Below are 19,336 nucleotides of genomic sequence, written 5' to 3'. Positions count from 1 at the left end.
CTGAGGGAACTCCATCATGGAGGGGAACACATTGTGGCAGAACTTGAACAGCTCACATCCTGTCCACATCAAGAACCAGACAGCAGTAAGTGCTTACGCTCAGTTTATTTTCTCCTTTTTGTGCAGTCCAGGATTCCAGCGGAAGGAATGGGGCCACCCACAGTGGGCAGGTCTTCCGTCTCAACTAACCTAATCTTAAATCCCCCACAGGCATGCCTACTGGCCCTGCCAGGTGAGTCTAGAGCTCATCAAGTTGACAACTGAGTTTAACCATTAGAGTCAGAACCCAGTGAACTCACACCAAGTCCTCTGATGGTCACCAGAGCCTTTCTCCATGCAGTGACCTAGGGACCCGGCCCCATCTCCACTGTAAGGCCATACCTCAACAGACCCCAGCAGTCACCATGGTGGGCAAGTGGACAGATGAGGAGCCACACCACCTCCTCAGTGCTCAGCCCAGAAGTGACATAGGCCCTGCTCCTCACATCGGTTTGCCAGACCTCAGTGGCCTCCGTGAACTGTAGAATCAGCTGGAAAACACTGGGTGAGTGCTGCTGGGTTCTGCCAGTTCGCTCATGATGATAATTTCATCTGTCTAAGTGACAACGTCCCAGCTGAACCTCATGACACTCTGTGCGGTGGAAAGTGAAGAAAGGAAGTCTCGAAATTAACACTGCCCAATCAAGCAGGGTGGGGGAGGGGGTTTGAGGTGAACACCGGACCAGACGTCTGAGCCCCAAGCAAGCCCGCCCATGAGGTCTGTCAGGAACATGTACAAGTTGAGCCACAGCTGGCAGTGCCCCACCACCACCACTGCACCCCACACCTCTGCATCTGAGGGGTGCAGAAGCCTAGGCCTTGGTGATCTGATTCAGGAGGGACTCTATAAAAATCATCAATAACGGGGCTTGGGAGACAGGAAAGTACTTATTGAGCTCAATCCCCAGTAACCACATAAAAGCCAGGCATGGTGGCATGTGCCTGCAATCCCAGCACTGGGGAGGCAGAGCCAGGCAGATGCCTGGAGCTCGCTGGCCAGCCAGCCCAGCTGACAAGAGAACCTGAGACCTCAGTGAGGGATCCTATCTCAGAAAACAGGCTGATGGCTCCTGAGGAGTGACACCGAGCTTGACCTCTGGTGTCCACATGCATGCTCACACATGTGCACACGCACACACGCACCCCCACCACACCCCCAACCTTCATTATTTTTTGGGTACCCAGCATTGTTCTAGGAGCCCAGCAGAGAAGAAAGTGTGGTGGAACCACTCCCACCCCTACCCCCCATTCACTGTGAGGCCCTGGGTGTTTGAACCTATCACATTGCTGCCTCTAGTCAGGGCATCCTGTCTCTCTAGGACTGCTTCCCACCAAAACCACGCTGGGCCAAAAGCTGTGAGGGGGGGGGGTACCTGGCACAAATACTACACTGACCCCTCCCCTTATCCCCCCAAATCAAATTAAAGAAGAAATGCAGTAGACAGTTGTGATTTCTGACCATGGACTTAAACATGGCTATTGTACACTACCTGAAGGTCTTTCCAGATCTGTCTAATTGAGAGGAGGAAGGGAGGAGACGCTTCCCGAGATGTGGATGACAAACCCACTGCTGGGAAAATGCAAGCCATTGCAGACAGAGCTGGAGATGCGGTGTCTTAGCACTAATTAATTTATTATTCTCACTGCATCCTGTTTAGACACTCAATATATTTAGCAGAGCCGGGCCCAGCAGCCCTTCAAGGCACGGTCTGCTTGGTGTTCATCGTCTTAAAGGGACCAACACTAACAGAAATCGATGCAGCTAATCCAAGGAAAAGGAATAAATCTGAGGATTCCTGAATAGATGTGGAGTTCTGGAAGCTGAAGGCCAAGCCATAGCAGAGAGAAGACAGCCCACTACAGGGCTGCCTCCCTCCAAGGGTCCCATTAGTTGTGAGAACCTGGAAGTCTGCAGGGTTTCCAGAAACGCTGGCCAAGCTGCAAGGGCAGGTAATGAGAAACAATCACCTCTCCGTTCCTAGAACCCTTTTGACTTTGGGGGTCAAAAGGCTGTAATCAGTGGAGGAGAGTTTCCTGTGCCACTGTATCTGGCCCCAAAGCATGCGGTACACCACCACCCGGAGTGCCTCCTACCTCTGCATGGTCCCCGGGAACCCGACAGTCCAGGCAGGCAGGCAAGTTACTGTGTTGTCTGGCTTCCAGATGACAGGAAGCTACCACTTAGTGTCCTCCCTTCCCTCCCAAGACTCCTTTAAAATAACAACAAAGAAATAAAAATAAACTAACTCATAACAGCAATGAGGAGAACCATCAGCCACATACAGAGTCCAACAGAGTTCTGTGGAGGTGGGGGTGGGGTGGGCACAGAGAGCGTTTCCAGACACGACTGAGTAAGTGCTACCTGCTGGCTTCCAAACACTCAAAAGCAAGCCCCAGACAAAACAGAGAGACTCCAAGAGGTTTGCAGGGCAGCATGTGAGGGGCCTCAGCCCTGGGTGTGAATGGTTCTGTAGAAAGACACAGAGCAGAGCGGTTACAGAGGACGGACTGGGCCCAGCAGATGGACACTGCTCTGTCAGAACTGAGAGAGGATGGCCAAGTTCACGGAACAGGAGGTTTTCGTGTTAAACTTTAAAAACAATTGTCCTAGTTAGCTTCATCTGTCAACTTGACAAAGCCTGGAGTCATTGGAGAAGGTAAAGTCGCACTAGAGGGACTACCCAGATCATACTGGCCTCTGGGAATGACTGGGGGAATATCCTGATTGTCTCAACATGGGAGAACCCAGTCCACTGTGGGTGGCACCATGCCCTGGGCAGGTGGTCAGGGCTGTATAAGAAAGTTAGCTTCTGTTTGCCTGCTTGCCCCTGTATAAGAAAGCTCAGTGTGAGCCTGAGAGGGAGCCGGCAGCGGCGTCCCCATGGCTTCTGTTTGCCCGCTTGCCCCGACCTCCCTTCATCATGGGCTGCGAGCTGAAAGGAACCCTGTCTCTCCCTAAGCTGCTTTTGGTCAAATGTTGTGTCACAGCAACACACGGCAACTCGAACAATGGTGAATAGAAAAACCAAGCCAAACACAAGAGAATAATCCTCAAGAAGCTAAGGATGAAGCCCTGAGAACAAGCTAGCCAAGTCTCCATCATCCAAAGGCAGGTCACCGGGATAAAGCAATGGAAACATGTGTTCAGATTTATGAAGGTCACCAGGAGAACCCTGGGTGACCCTCAATGTGAAGGCCATGCCAGGAGACCCAGGGTGACCCTCAATGTGAAGGCCATGCCAGGAGACCCCAGGGTGACCCTCAACATGAAGGTCACCGGGACACCCCAGGGTGACCCTCAACGTGGAGCAGAGGACTTGTGTTTTGCGTTGGAAAATCTTTGTCATTTTCTTTTCACGGACTGCATGACATCTGTGAGAGTTAAGTGTCCACCTGACTAGATCACCTAGTGGACACACCTCTAGGCGTGTCTGTGAGGGTGCTTCCAGAGAGGTGATGGAGCAGGGAGGACCCACCTGACAGCGGACTGATGCCCAGGATGAATGAAAAGACATGCAGGAGCAGGAAAGGCTAGTGAATGGGGGCTCACATCTCGATCTGCTTGCGAACTGTGGGTGCAGCATGACCCTCTGCTCCACGCTCCTGTCGCCATGCCCTCCCTGCCACGATGGACCTGCATCCTCAAACTGTGAGTCCAGGTGAAACTTCTCCCTTCAAGCTGCTTCAAAATCCACCGGCACCTCTGTGTAAACTGGGGATCACAATGGCAGAACTGCTGGGCAGGTCTGGGAGGCAAATTCTGCATGCGTGGGGCAGGAACAGCTGGACGGCTGCTTTTTCCTCTGTTCTCTTCCTGGGACTTCTTCACCTCACTCTACATCTCCACACTATGACCCCAAAACTTAATTCCTACTCCCACAACTTGTGTCCTTCACTTTCTGCCAGCACTGAAGAAGTCATCGTCGTCGTCGTCGTCGTCATCGTCATCGTCATCGTCGTCCCAGGGTAAACACCACACCTGAGACCTGACCTCCCGAACCCACAGAAACACAGCTACTTGGAGGAACAAGAAAGAATTCAGCCCAAGGCCGTGGAAGAAAACGTTGCACTGTGAGTTTTACGTTCCCTAAAGGACCTGCAGAAGATGAAATAATATTTCCTATGACATCATTTCCTCTGTTCATTGCTTCCAAACCTCTCCCGGGCATCTTAAAGGAAAGCCATATGGAGGGAGACAAACACAGATGCCTGAGGTTTTAAGGTGATATTTTAAGCTCCTTTGGCTCTGTAGCCAGACTCTTGCTAAGGTGCTACAGGGACCTTTGGACACACGTCACTGGTTGTGGGAAGATCTTCAACAAACGGCGGGTGGCCCTTCCATACACCCGTGTGTGATTGTGACAGTGACTAAGTCCTGCTGTCCCTACGTGGTCAGGCGAGAAAGCCTCCTCACCTTAGCCGTTCCTCCTCCTTTTTGCGAAGATTGAAGTCTCTCTGTACCACTTGGAGAACGTGTTCCGTCTCATCGTCTGTCAGACCGGACAGGTCCAGCTTCCTCCCCATGATCAGAGTCAAACACGGACGATAGAACTAGATCTGGAGAGCGAAAGGAGAGATCACAGACTGAGGACGGGATCAAGCTCAGAGCGGATGGAATCCACCCTCCTGCTGACTCAGTACTAAACACAGCATTTCTGCTGGTGTGTACAAAGGCAGTGAGTTCCTCTGAACTCACACACGCTGCTTCTAAATGGCCCCGGCCAGACTGCGGCAAAGAGGGCAACTGAGCATCTGCCAGGTGACAAAGACATCTGTATGTCAGGCACGGTGTCACACACCTGCGACTCCAGCAACCGGAAGCAGGAGGGGTGATCAGGAGTTTAAGGTCATCCTGGGCTACATAGTGAGCTCTAGGCCAGCCTGGGCTACCATAGGACGGAAGGGAGGGAGGGAGGGAGGGAGGGGGGAGGGAAGGAGGGAGGGAGGAAGCCAGCAACAACAGAAAATCTTTCCTTTTTCATCAAAATAAAACACAGATTTCTACAAAGCACTAAAAAGCAATAATCAAGAATTCTTAATTTCTGTAATTTGACAGGTTATTTATAGGTATTCTTTTAAATCACAAAATGAATTATAATATTTCCCTTAAATAAAGAACTATCCTACATATATTATACCCCTAAAAGTTTTCTTCAGGCCTGTGCAATAAACCCTAGATATTTATGCAGTGAATCCCAAGATGACGCACACAGCCAGAGGGAGGAGCCGAAACTGTGTGCTCTGTGAGTTCATAGGATAACGCAAGCGCTGGGACTTGGCTCGTGGCTCAGTTGGGAGAGCGCTTGCCTGGCATGCACCAATCCCCACCACTGCATCAAGTTGGGTGTGGTAGTGTCCTACACCATAGTTTCAACACTCCAGAGGTGGAGGCAGGAGGGTCGAAAGTTCAAGGTCATTGAACGTCCTTTAAAAACTATTTCCTAGTTTTTACCTATTTTGTTTTTCCTTTGGCTTTTGGTCTCAGCTACATAGAGTTCAAGGCCAGCCTAAGTTGCATGAGACCCCATCTCAAAACTTAATGAATGAATGAATAAATGAAGTAACATAAACCTCAAACTAAACAAAAAATAATCTACAAGTATAACGAGCTATCTGAAACTGTTCAAGAAAACACACTGGGACTGTAATAAAAAACGGCACTGGGATTATAATAAACAAACGTCCTTAATAAAGTTTCCATTAAATGACTGAACTGCTGCTGTATGTCACAAGCTTGAGTTTCTCATACACATATATTAAACAATTCTCACACCCACTACATCTAATACCCACTCACAACTCACAGAGAAGAAAACAAGGCTTGCGCTCACCCCTCTGCTATTCCCCAGGAGTGGCACCTGTGACCTGGCTGTCTCCCTGCCTCCTCGGACCCTGGTCCTGCACACTGGCATCTTATCAACAGAGGGCAATGTGGACCTCCGGCTTTAACAGGGAAGGTTCTGGGTCCCGTGTCCCTCTTTCAATGTGTACTATCTAGGAACAGCAGATTCCAGTGTGTGTGTGTGTGTGTGTGTGTGTGTGTGTGTGGTGTGTGTGTGTGTCTCTGTGTGTGTCTGTGTATGTGTGTGTGTGTGTTGGTGTGTGTATGTGTCTGTGTGTGTATGTCTGTGTATGTGTGTGTGTGTGTGGTGTCTGTGTGTGTGTCTGTGTGTGTGTGGTGTGTGTGTGTTTGTGTGTGTATGTCTGTGTATGTGTGTGTGTAGTGTCTGTGTGTGTGTCTGTGTGTGTGTGGTGTGTGTGTGTGTGGTGTGTGTGTGTCTGTGTCTGTGTGTTGTGTGTGTGTTTGTGTGTGTCTGTGTGTGTGTGTCTGTGTGTGTATGTCTGTGTGTGTATGTCTGTGTGTGTGTCTGTGTGTGTGTGTCTGTGTGTGTATGTCTGTGTGTGTGTGTCTGTGTGTGTGTATATGTCTGTGTGTGTGTGTCTGTGTGTGTGTGGTGTGTTCCATGTTGGCGCAGGGGCCTTCAGAGGTCAGAAGCGGGTATTTGTTGTGGGGCATTGGCTCTCCTGGAACTGGAATTGCAGGTGTCTGTGAGCTGTCTGCCATGTGGGTGCTGGAAACTGAGCTCAGGTCCTCTGGAAGAGCAGCAAGTGCTCTAACCACTAAGCCATCCCTCCTGCCTCCTTGGTTGTTGGTATTTGTCTGCTTCCTTTTGTTTTTTTAAAGCAAGGTCTCACTATGTAGCTCTGGTTTACCTTCAACTCACTATGTAGCCCAGACTGGTCCTGAGTTCACAGTAATCCTCCTGCCTCAGACTCCTTATTGCTGGAATTACAGTCACACACCACCACTCCATTACCTGGTTGGTATTTTTTTAATTATGTGTTCTTCTCATTTCCAAATAACAGCAACAAATGGATCAAACGGATTGACTTCGTCCTTAAGCCTCTTGTGAAACTATTTAAAACCATGTGATGGCGTGATACTAACTAATCTCTAGATTTCACCACAAATCATGACAGGAATTTTAAGCATTTAAAAACTTTTCACTCCAGTAATACAACTTGATGAAAACAAATCATCCCTGCTTTAGCCAAATGCCCCTGGGGTGGGGGGGTGACCTTGAGACCTGCAGAGCAGCGGAAGTCAAAGCGGTGCCCAAGTCCTGCCCAGGGGGAACAGTCAGCCCCCTCAGTCCACCCACAAGCAAGCAGGGTCCTACAGAGGTGCAGCAGACACGTGGGTGCATGTCTTCCTGTGAACACCCCGTTAAAGAGCTGGAGATGGCCCAGTGGGTAGAGCACTGGCTGGTCAAGGGCGAAGACCGGAGTTCAAATCCACAGAAGTCACATAAAAAGCCAGGCCAGTGCTGGAGAGCTGTCTCATTGATTAAGAGCACTGGCTGCTCTCGCAGAGAACCCAGGTTCAGTTCCCAGCACCCAGATGGCAGCTCACAATCATATGTAACTTCAGCTCTGACGGACTGGATGCCCTCTTCTGGCCTCGGTGGGAACCTGGCACACACATGGTACACAGACATACGTGTAGGCAAAACACTCACATAAAGTATAAATAAATCTCAGAAAAAAAGGAAAAGCTGGGCATGGCCACACATGCGGCTGTAACCTTGCACTATGGGTGCAGAGACAGGAGGATTCCTGGGAGTGCTGACTTCCAACCTTGCTCTGGGTTTACTGAAAAACAATGTGGAAAATGACACAGCAGGACACTCAATGTCTCCTCTGGCTTCCACACACGTGTGCACAGGCATACACACTTGCACATGGATGTGCAGATACCACACACATATACAACACCCACCACACATACACACACACACCATACACATATACCATATATGCACATATACCCCCTACACACACACATACCCCACTCTGTTAGGGCCCTGACCCCCTACACACACACACACACACACACACACACACACACACACACACACACACACCACTCTGTAAGGGCCCTGACCCCCTACACACACACACACACACACACACACACACACACACACACACCACTCTGTAAGGGCCCTGACCCCCTACACACACACACACACACACACACACACACACACACACACACACACACACACGGCACTCTGTTAGGGCCCTGTCTGTGGTGGACCTTTCCTGAGGACGACATTACCAGTGATGGTAGATGAGGTTCTAAGATGCCCCGCTGGCTAGAAATGGCAATGGGGATCTGATCCTATCTGAAAAGGAGTGGTGGAGACTCAAGAGGGCTAAGTGGCTGCTGTGCAGAAATAGATCACGTGACTCCAAATGGCCCAGAGAGCGAGCGCTTTCTGAGAAATGGTGCGGGCTCTTCCCTTTTGACAATAAACACAATTAGATGCCATGTGCAATGAGTCAGACAGTGCCGCCGCTGAGCTGAGGAAAGATGCCTCTGTGAGGACACTCAGGCTGTACCCTATCTCAGAGGATGAGAAAGGACACCCCAGGAGAAGAGGTGTATGTCCAGACACATGTCAGGTGCAAGCATTCCTGGCCCCACTGGGGCTGCCTCCACCTGCTTCCTCTGGCTGACACCCAACCTAGATGCAATGGAGGGAATACACCCTAAAATTTAGCAATGAGAAAATTAATACCACCTCAGCATTTAATTATAGTGCCACCTCCCAAAAGTGTTTGCTGAGTTATTGTTCCCACGAGCAGCTTGTGGCAGAGAAGCTCCTCTGTAATAAATCTGAGCCAAGTGTCACGCTCTGCCGTCCTCGTGGGGCTACACAAGGCTTATGAGATAATCAGCTGAGAGTCTGTGAACATGTGAGTGCAGGGCAGTTTCCTGAACAGCACCCGCCTTCTGGGGGCTAACTGGGAAACCGCACAAACTCAAACCATTGCTGATGCACTCTGGTCACTTCTACAGAGTCCCTGAGCAGATGTGTGGCCTTTTGAATGTAAGTACCAGAAGTCAGGTGATCTTCAGCCGGGCTTTGACAGGACTGGAGAGAGGCTTGGTGGTTAAAACCATACTGCTCTTGCAGAGGGCCCACGTTTTGTTCCCATCAGGAACTCACAACTGCCTATAACTGTAGATCCCCTGCCTATAGCCTCTGAGGCTATCTACAGACACTAAAGCATCATCATCATAATCAGCAGCAGCAGCTTAGCATCACCACCACCATCACCACCATTACCATCACTACCACCACCATTACCATCACCACCACCACTACCATCACCACCACCACCATTACCATCACCACCACCACCATCATCACCACCACCACCACCATTACCATCACCAACACCACCACCATTACCATCACCACCACCACCATCATCATCATCATCATCATCATCATCATCATCATCACCATTATCATCACAAGCTAAAGACTTAAAAATGAAAGCCAGTGTGTGCTGGAGATGGAGTCCAGTTGATAGAGCCCTGGGTTTGAAACCTAGCACAATATAATCCAGCCCTAGTGGCCCACAGCTTTAATGGTAAACACAGACCAAAACAAAGGCGGTACTTCTGTAGCAGTGGGTTTCAACCTTCCTAATGCTGCAACCCTTTAATTCAGTTCCTCATGTTGTGATGACCCCATTATTTCCACTGCTACTTCATAACTCTGATTTTGCTACTATTATGAGTAGTAATGTGTTTTCCAATGGTCGTAGGCTACCCCTGTGAAAGGGTCACAGCTCACAGGTTGAGAACCACTTTATTTTGGAAACTGGTGAACAGAACCCTTGCAATGAAAAGAACCTCAGACACTGAGGGAACACTGAAAACACCTGGACAAGACGTTCACCGGGAAAGGCCAGTGTGTGCAGGAGTGACATCCTGGGCAGGACCCAGAACACTCTCTCTCTCTCTCTGTGTGTGTGCCTGTGTGCACATGTCTCTGTCTGTGTGTGTTTGTGTGTCTATGTTGCATCTTGGATAAAAAGACAAGATGACTAAGTTGGAAAACCCAATGTCCTCTAAGTGATAAGAGGTAAATACTCTGTTACTCTTCTCATTGGCTAAAAAGGAAGCAAAAGATCTTATTCCCACAGAGGAAGTGAGATGCTAGAACTTTCCCATTAAAGTTGCTTTCGATAGAGAGGGAGGAGGGAGGGAGGGAGGGAGGAGGGAGGGAGGGAGGGAGGGAGGGAAGGAGGGAGGGAAGAAGGAAGGGAGAGCATCGCTGGGAAAGAAAAGCTCACATGGGTAGAGATTGTATTTTCCCTGTGGCTATTTAGTGCCTGGATCGATGGATCTCTGAACTTCGCTCCATCCCCTCCCTGACACGGATTGGCTCTTCCTCTAAAATGTATCCATGTATCCATGCTCAGCAGCCAGACACTGCCAGTTGTGGACTAGGGCTGTGCCTCATCCAAGCTGAATGCAGGAGCCTCGGCAGGGACTCTGACGTGGCCATAGTGGGGTGTGAGAGGCGAGTGGCCTGCTGCGCTCCTGCCGGAGAGGCTGGCCCTCGAATAACTGCACAGCATCCTGGTTTTGTTTCTTTTGACCACTTCCACCTGTTCAAACTTCTAACAAATGGCCCTTAGAATCACACAAGGGGGAAAAATGAACGACTCCAAGTGAATCCCAGCTACAGCAGTGTAGTCTGCGTCAGGTCATGTGGGGCAGCTGCCCAGCATCAACTGGATTCTCTAACTCGGATGCCTTATGCACATGACAGCTAGAGGACAGACAGATTGGATGACTGATATATAGTAGGCTGGTTCATAGACAATTGGTAGATGGTGGAAAAATAATGGACAGTAGATACATGACAGATGAATGGTACACAAATAAACATAAATAGGTTAGAGATAGGTGGATGGATGGATAGATGATAGATAGTATAGACAGTGTAGACAGACAGATAGACAGGTATAGGTTACAGATGATAGATAGATGATAGATAGATAGATAGATAGATAGATAGATAGATAGATAGATAGATAGATAGATAGATAGATAGAGGTAGGCAGGCATGCAGGCTGGTCATAACATAGACAAGCAGACAGACAGACAGACAGACAGGCACACACACAGACACATACATGGGTCCTTCTCAGCTCTTCTTCCTGGTGTGTACTCAGATGAGCACTCATGCCAACAGCACACTTTAAACATGGTTTTTAACTTATCTACAGAGGAATGACAGCCGAGGTTGACCTCTGGTCTCCATACATAAATACCCACGGACATATGCACCTCCCCACAGATACACCCTTGTACAAAAATAAATAAATAGAGCTACTTAAATCTTTTCTGTGCTGTTCACTTTACTATCACAGAGTGGGGAGCACACACACCATTAGTGTAACCGCTTTGCAGGTGACTCCCTCAGACAGACACATCAAGTAACTGGTTTGAAGTGACACACCTGGGAGGCAGATCAGGAGACTTAGCATAAATGTTGCTTTTGCTGACACGGGAGTCCACAAGAGACACAAGAACATCTAGTGGTACTTTCGTTCTGTTGCTGGGACAAACATGACCAAAAGCAACTCAGCCTCCAGGCCACAGTCCACCACTGAGGGCGTCAGGAACTCAAGCAGGCTCTGGAAGCAGAAACCACGGGGAATGCTGTTTGCTGGCTTGCCCACAGGTGCCTGCTTAGCCGCCTGTCATATACATACAGCACAGGCCCACCTGCCCATGAAATGGCACCGCCCACAGTGGGCTGGATCCTCTGCGTCAATTAATAATCAAGACAATCCCCTGCAGGCATGCCCGTGGGGCAATCTGGTCACCTGACTCCGTTCTCAGACAACTCTACGCTGTGTCAAATTGACACCATACATGCACCAGGACACCACAGTAGGACATAGTTGTAGTCTGAGGCCAGTCTGGCGATACAGTGAGACCCTCCCCCCACCAATATCAACAACAACAGCCGCAAAAGCCGCAGCTCTGCAATCACTTACACAGCCAATCACGTCTCAGACAGAAGAGGTCAGTAACCAGCCCAAATACAAACCCAGGCGTTCAACAGAACTGGCCTCACTGCAGTCAAGTTCTTGCTACCACAGAGACTGTCTTAAAGCATGATTTATTGCAATCTACACAAAGGTCAAATATCATTTAGCCCATATAGGAAACTCCTCATTCATTAATGAGGTTATTTAAGGTGCCCAAGACCAACAAACGGATCCAACCCTCCTCTGGCCCTTATCCTGCTGTGTCTGGGGAGCCTCTGGTACTAAGATGGTTCCTTCAAAGAGGGGGTCTGGGGCAATCAACTGCTCCACAAGACCAAGGCCACAGAAGGAGCCACACTGAGAGTGAGCCCTGCTCAATCTGGTGAGGTCAGAAGACTGTACAAGGCGGGACATCAGAGGACAGACCATAGCGGCAACAAAAGCAGTGAGCAGTTGTCGCTGAGATTAAAGACAAAAAGAACTGCTTTTTAAATCATTTACAAGGGAAAACGAGAGGAGGAGATATGTCCACGGGGACTTTGAAAGGACTAACATGTCCCCGAAAGTCTTCAAAGTCACATGTATAGTCCACTCAAGCTTTGAAAAGAGCCAAAAGGCCCTAGAATCTCGCTTCTGGATGAACTTTTGACCCTGCACAGACAGGAAGAAGTGAGGGTGAAGACAATAGTGAAGGTCCTGACCAGATGGCTGGAGGACTTCCCAGTACAAATGCAGAGACCCTTGAGCACAGACTCACCAAGTCCGGGCATTAGGAAAGTCTCTGTGAGCTCGACTGGCCACAAGGTGAACCCAGATGCACTTCAGGGGCCATACATGACAGAAAATACATGTTTTATAGAATTAATCCAGAGAAGTCCCCAACCACACAAATAGAAACAACAAACCCAAAGCGAGGAGGCAGATATCTGATTTCCCAGGCCTGCCATACTGTATCATATAAAATATTCAGTTTTCAGGCAATCGTGAGACAAATAATGATGGAAGAGAAACCGTCAATATGAGCTATTCATATGACAAAGTCTACATCAGCTATTATAAAAACGGCTAAAGGAGATCCTATGCAAACAGCTGAAGGAAAGCATGACGTCATCAGAGGACATCAAAAGGGAGACAGAGCCATAACAAAGTACCAAATGTAAAGGACAGCCTTGAAATGGAGGGCGGGGGGAATCACTGGAAGGACTCAACGCTGTCTAAACTGTCAGGGGAAAGAAGATTTGGATAACCTGAAACAAACCAATTGAGATTACCTGAGATGGGGGACAGGGAGGCAGCTTCTGAGATCTGTGGCATACCAGGACATTTTTCTGATTTGTTATCTCAGTAAATGAGGAGTAATAGAAAGAGACAGAAGAAAAAGTGAATAAATAATAATGAAAAAAATCTCAAACTAGAAGGCAAGTACAATCTCCATATCCAAAGGCTCAGCGAACCCCAAGGAAGATAAAATCACAGAAACCCACACAACACATCACAGCAAACTGTCAAAAAACCAAAGATAAAAACAGATTTTTGAAAGTTACAAAAGAAAACTGACTCATCAAATACAAGCATCCTCAGTCAGGTCACTAAGAGACCTGACAAGGCCCGGGGAGGGAGGGAAGGATGCAGGAGAAGAGAAGGGAGGAATCCATTCTTACAAATGTGGTCAAAGAACTAACCTTCCACAAAAGCATTCCTTCATCTTGATGAACTAGCAAAAGAAACTCCATCTTCCTACTAAGCAGAAAACGGAAATTAACAAAGCTGGGGTGGAAATAAATGAAATTGTGGTGATTTGAATGAGAAAGGACATCCATAAGCTCAGGCATTTGGATGCTTAGTCCCCAGCTCAAGCACTGTTTGGGAAGGTTTAGGAAGTGTGGCCTTGCTGGAGGAAGTTGTCTCTGGGGGTGGGCTTAGAAAGTATGGAGGCTCGGGACACTTCCAGTTCAGGATCTCTGCTTGGTGTTTGGGTTGGCAGGTACTCTCTCAGCTGCCTGCCCCCGCCAGCATGCCTGCTCTCCACGTGCATGCACTCTCCCTTTAAGCCAAAATAAACTTTCTTCTATTAAAGTTGCTTTTGGTCATGGCATTTTATCACACACAGCAACGGGAAAATGACTAATCCAGAAAGCAGAGAAAACTCCACAAAACCTAAAGTTCATTCTTTGAAAACATAATCAAAATGGTCACACCTTTAGTGATACCAACCATGAAAGAATGTTCAAATCATTAAGGGATGAAAATGAGACATCAATAGACCTTAAAGAAACAAAAAGGATTAAAAAGAAACACTATGAACCACTAAATGCCAACAAATTAGATGACCTAGATAGAATAAAGCATTCCTAGGAGGACCTCACCAAAACTGACTTGAGGAAAAATTAAAACTCTGAGTTGACAAATAAGTAGTAAGGAGACTGAATCTGTCACAACAACAAAATGTTTCCATGAAGGAAGAAAGCACAGGCTTGGGACACCTCACTGATGAAGTATATCACACACAGAGAAAGAGTGGGGCTTCCATGAACAGAACCTAGAAGACATTTCTCAACTTGTTTAAAGGGGCCAGGTGTCACCAGATACCAAAATTCAACAAAGACAGAGTAACAAATTAACACAACAAACCCAACACCCTTACAAACATTCCTGACCAATACCAAATCCAGCAACATGAGAAGAGTTTATGCTAGAATGCAAGGCTAACATTGCCTCAGGTGCTTTTCCTGCTGTTGGGATGAAATCCTCTGATGAAAACATTTGAAGGAAGGCAGAGAGGAAAGGAGAGAGGAAGGAAGAGAAGGAGGGAGGGAGAGAGGGCGGAGGAAGGAATCAAGGGATGGAGGGGGGAAAGGGAGACAGGGACGGAGGGCTTATTTTGGCTCACAGTTCTAAGGTACAGTCCATCATGGTGGGGTGTGCATGGCTACAGTAGCTTGTAACTGCTGTAATATTGTATCCATAGCCAGAGCTGAGAGGCAAGGTGCTCCACTCCATTCTCCCTTTTATTCAACCTGGACTCAGCCCAGGAACTGGTACTAACTACATTTAAGATGGGCCTTCCTATCTCAACGTAACCAAGAAAATCCCCACACAGGCATGCCCACAGGCCAACCTAATCCAGCTAATTCTTCACAGGCATACCCAGGGGCTCCTTTTCTAGGTGATTCTAGGTCCTGTCAAGTTGACAGGCAATATAAACCATCACACATGAAAGATTAACTGTAATGAACAAAGACTATCATTTCTTAACAGATACAGAAAAGCATTTGACACAACCATTGAATTTTAAGTAAAAACACTTTTGTGTTGAACACACTCAGCAAAGTAGATATAAAAGGGAGCTTTCTCAACTTGATATAGCTAGTTATAAACACACACACAGGGCTGGAGGAGGGCTCAGCAGCTAAGAGCACTGACTGCCCTTCCAGAGGACCTGAGTTCAGTTCCCAGCACCCATGCTGGGTGGGTCACAACCACCTGCCACTCTAGCTCTAGTGGATCTGACGCCCTCTTCTGGCCTCTGTTGGCACCGCACCCATGTGTACATACACACAGAAATTAACACACATATAAATAAAAAATATTTTTAAAGCATATACTATTTCATGCTTAAAACAACTTAAATTTGGTAATATCCATAAAAGCTGCTACCTATTCTCCCCCTGCAATTTATACTGCTCTTTGCTACATATCAATAATAGTATTAGAACTAGTTATTGTTCATATACTTGTATTTTAACTTTTAGATCAGGGCTGGAAATGGATCACACAGCATTGGAAACTTCTGGGGGCTTTTTTCATTTTGTCTCCTCCTCTAACCGGATAATTTGGATGTTTGTTTGTTTTTTATCAAGTCTGCTGTTGACACCTCCTACTGAATTTTTAGTTCTATAACTGTGCCCTTCAGCTCTGAGATGGGACGGTTTATTGCTTTGATTTGTTAAACTTTTTGTCTTGTTTATATATTATTTTCCTAATTTTATTTCACTCTCTGGGTTTTCTTGTCATTTGATTATTCTGGATTCTTTGCAAGTTAATTCCTCCATGACTCTTTTCTTAAAAAAAAAAAAACTCTGTGTGTGTGTATAGTGGGGTATGGTGTGTGTGAGTGGGAGGGTATGATGGGGGGTATAGTGTGTGTGTGTGTCAGGGGTATGGTAGAGGGTAATGGTGTGGGGGGTATGGTGTGGAGGGGGTATGTGTGGGGGGGTATGATGTGTGGGGGTGGGGGGTATGGTATGGGTGGGTGGGAATGGTATGGTGGGGGGATATAGTGTGTGGGGGTATGGTGTGGAGGGGTACAGTGTGTGGGGGGGATATGGTGTGTGTCAGGGTGGGGTATGGTGTGTGTGTGTCTAAGAGGGCAGGAGAGGGAAGCATGTGCCAGTGTGTGGGGGTCAGGAGACTACCTTGGGGGATGGTCCTTGCCTGTCAGCTTGTTTGAAACTGGGTGTCTCTGATGCTTTCTGCTGCTGCATACAAGACTAGCTGGCCCGAAAGCTCCCAGAGAGTCCCCTGTCTCTACTCCCCTCTCACTGCAGGAGTAGAGGGAGCCCTAGGGATAGAGACTGTGTGCTGCTGCACCAGGATTTTATGAGGGTTCCAGGGTTCAAACTTGGGTCCTTGTGCTGAAGAAGCAAACGCTCTGCCCTCCGCCACCGGCCCCCCGCAGCTTCTTCAGCTCTCCCCACTTTCAACTCCTGTTCAAGGGAGAAACTTCTACATGACTCTGGGTGTGTCGGTACATAAAACGGGTCTACAGGTCAAACACTTACACACTTACAGACACAAACATGCATCACACATTACGGACAAAAAATGGCCCGGTTTATAATAAATCTTGATGTCATTGTTCTGGCTTTACCGGTAATGACTGCTCTGAGAGAGAAAACAAAAAGCCAAGTGTCCGTTTGAGAGCTCCGTCTGTGTTCACGCTATTTGACCATAGAGAAATGTCCGCAGTACCCCATCCCTGTATCCCGACTCTTTGGACATTGCGAAGGCCTGTGGAGCCTCCTCCATCTTTACCCCATCTGCTTCCTGTCCTTGAGGTGCCTTCGAGGCCCTGCACAGAAAGCCACTGATGAACACTTGACAAAAATACACAAATGCCCCTCTCGGTTTCAACTGGATAACTAATGAAGGCCTTTATTCCCTCTACGATAAACATGCCTAGCCCATTGCTTCTGTCTGTAATAAAATATGTATTCATATAAGAGCTTGTACCTAGCTATATTTAGAATGAGACCACATAATTAATTAGGCTAGAGAACAAAACATCATTTAAAAAACACAGTAAAACCTCACTAATTCAGACATCTCCAATTCTGAATTTGCCATCAAACAATCAGCTAAAATTCACAATCCCATTTGTTCCCTAAACAGAAGAATTAAGATGGCTAATAGCAGACAAGAAAAGAGTATGTACTTTCAAGAAGGAACAAAAGACTAACTTAGAGGCATCCATTTATATGTAAAGACCTCAATTACAGGCCAACAACAGCTTGCAGAACTTGGATTTTTGAAAAGATTTATTTATTTTTATTTTATGTGTATGAGTGTTTTGCCTGTGTGGAAGTCTGTGCACCACATGTGTGCAGTGCCTGGTGAGGATGTCGGATCCCCAGGATGAGAGTTATGGTCTATTCTATTGCTGTGAAGAGACACCATGACCACAGCAACTCTTGTAAGAGAAAGCATTTGAGTGGGGCTGGCTTACAGTTTCAGAGGTTTAGTCCATAATCATCATAGCCGGGAGCATGGTGGCAGGCAGGTGCTGGAAAAGTAGCTGGGAGCTACATCCTGATCTATAGGCAGAGAGAGAAACCGGGCCTGGCTTGGGCTTTTGAAACTACAAAGCCAACCCCTAGTGACACACTTTCTCCATCAAGGCCACACCCACTCCAACAAGGCCACACCCCTAATCCTTCTAATCCTTTCAAACAGTTCCACTCCCCGGTGACTAAGCATTCAAGTATCTGAGCCTATGGGGGCCATTTTTATCCAAACCACCACAGTTACCAACGGTTGTCAGTGCTGGGAACCAAACCTGGGTCCTCTGGAAGAATAGCTGGTGCTCTTAATGCTGAGCCATCTCTATGGCCCCAAGAGAGCTTGGGTTCCTATCATGGGAACTCCATGGGGTTTTTGTAGTCGCAGAGTTTAGAACTCAGGCCCAGTATCCCATGAGTCCTGTCCTTGTTGAACCCTCACTTTTAAAGTGAGTCCAGGAGGACCAATAAAGAACCATTAGACACCCCCAAAGAATGGACTGTTGTCATAAGGACACACAAGCTGGCACACACGTGCACAGGAGGAGGCAGTGGCCAGGGCGGCTCAGCACACAAGGTTCCCTGGCCTAGGCCATCACTCCTGTGCCACATGTGGCTCCACACAGGGCTTCTAGGGAAGGCCAGTGGCTTCCCTGGACCAGCATTGTGCTGACTGTAGTCAAGGCTCTTAGTCCTCTTCCCTCTTATCCCTTTATTACACAACATAAAATATGTTTTAGGGGCTGGAAAGAGCTCAGTGGTTAAGAGAACTCACTGCCCATGAAGAGGGCCTGAGTTTAGTTCCCAGCACCCACATGGTGGCTATATCTCCAGTTCTAGGGGATCCAATGCCTTCTTCTGGCCTTTGAGGCCACCAGACACGTGCACGGTGCATATACATACATACATACATACATACATACATACATACATACATACATACATACATATACATACATACATGCAGGTAAAACATTCAAATACATAAAAATTGAAATAAATAAATCTTAAATGTATTAATTTTATAGCAGGGTATTTAAGCATAGGACTTTGTATCATTTTCTGCAGGAAGAGTAGTTCCCAGCTGTCTGAAAGGTTGTGCTTTGTGATGTTGGGTAAAAGAATGACCTCGGTTTCTTCTTTATTTGGAGATTGACAGGGTTTAAAGATGTATGCATGGATCAGTGATGGACCTAATTGTATCTGTTAACTAACCTGTGGCTTTGGAGGAGAGTAACACTTGACTGGCTGGACTCAGGAAAGCATCCTTCCCTCTATTCAACAGTCTACTGTGTGTGGTCTCCTGCTGGTGACCAGCCAGCATGGCACCTACAGGGGACAGGAGGAGGGCAGGGCCGAGGAAGAAGAGTAGACATGAGGAAGGAGTTCAAGAGGTGAAAGTGTCCAGGGAGACTCAGCTTCTTATAGAGTCTACTGTGCTGGAACTAAGGGACAATGAGATTGGTCCTGAGGGAGTCAAGACAGACAGTTTGTGAACTAGGATTGCAGGATGGGAGAGGAGGATGAAGCTTTGCCCAGAGCAATAGAGCCAAGATCAACCCTTAACTCCTACTGATCCTTGTGACCTGTGCTATTTTAGACATCTCAAAATAAGCATTTTCAGAATATCCACACCCTCTTGTTTTCTTGCA

General features: G+C 47.6%; 1 protein-coding gene across 2 annotated transcripts in view; it reads right to left on the bottom strand.

The window, feature by feature from the left end:
- The window catches only part of Myrip (myosin VIIA and Rab interacting protein), a 192,828-nt gene that overhangs the window by 150,220 nt on the left and 23,272 nt on the right, over positions 1-19,336 (bottom strand). For both annotated transcript variants that reach the window (XM_015985631.3, XM_076577376.1), the window contains exon 2: positions 4,454-4,596. In XM_015985631.3, the coding sequence (XP_015841117.3) occupies positions 4,454-4,563 (110 nt within the window). In that variant the 5' untranslated portion in view covers positions 4,564-4,596. The remainder of the gene's footprint in view (positions 1-4,453; positions 4,597-19,336) is intronic.

Source organism: Peromyscus maniculatus, chromosome 7, assembly GCF_049852395.1.
Source record: "Peromyscus maniculatus bairdii isolate BWxNUB_F1_BW_parent chromosome 7, HU_Pman_BW_mat_3.1, whole genome shotgun sequence".
In the NCBI taxonomy this organism is placed as follows: domain Eukaryota; kingdom Metazoa; phylum Chordata; class Mammalia; order Rodentia; family Cricetidae; genus Peromyscus; species Peromyscus maniculatus.
Note: the sequence above shows the minus strand (reverse complement) of the source record. Positions and strands in the feature narration are given on the sequence as shown.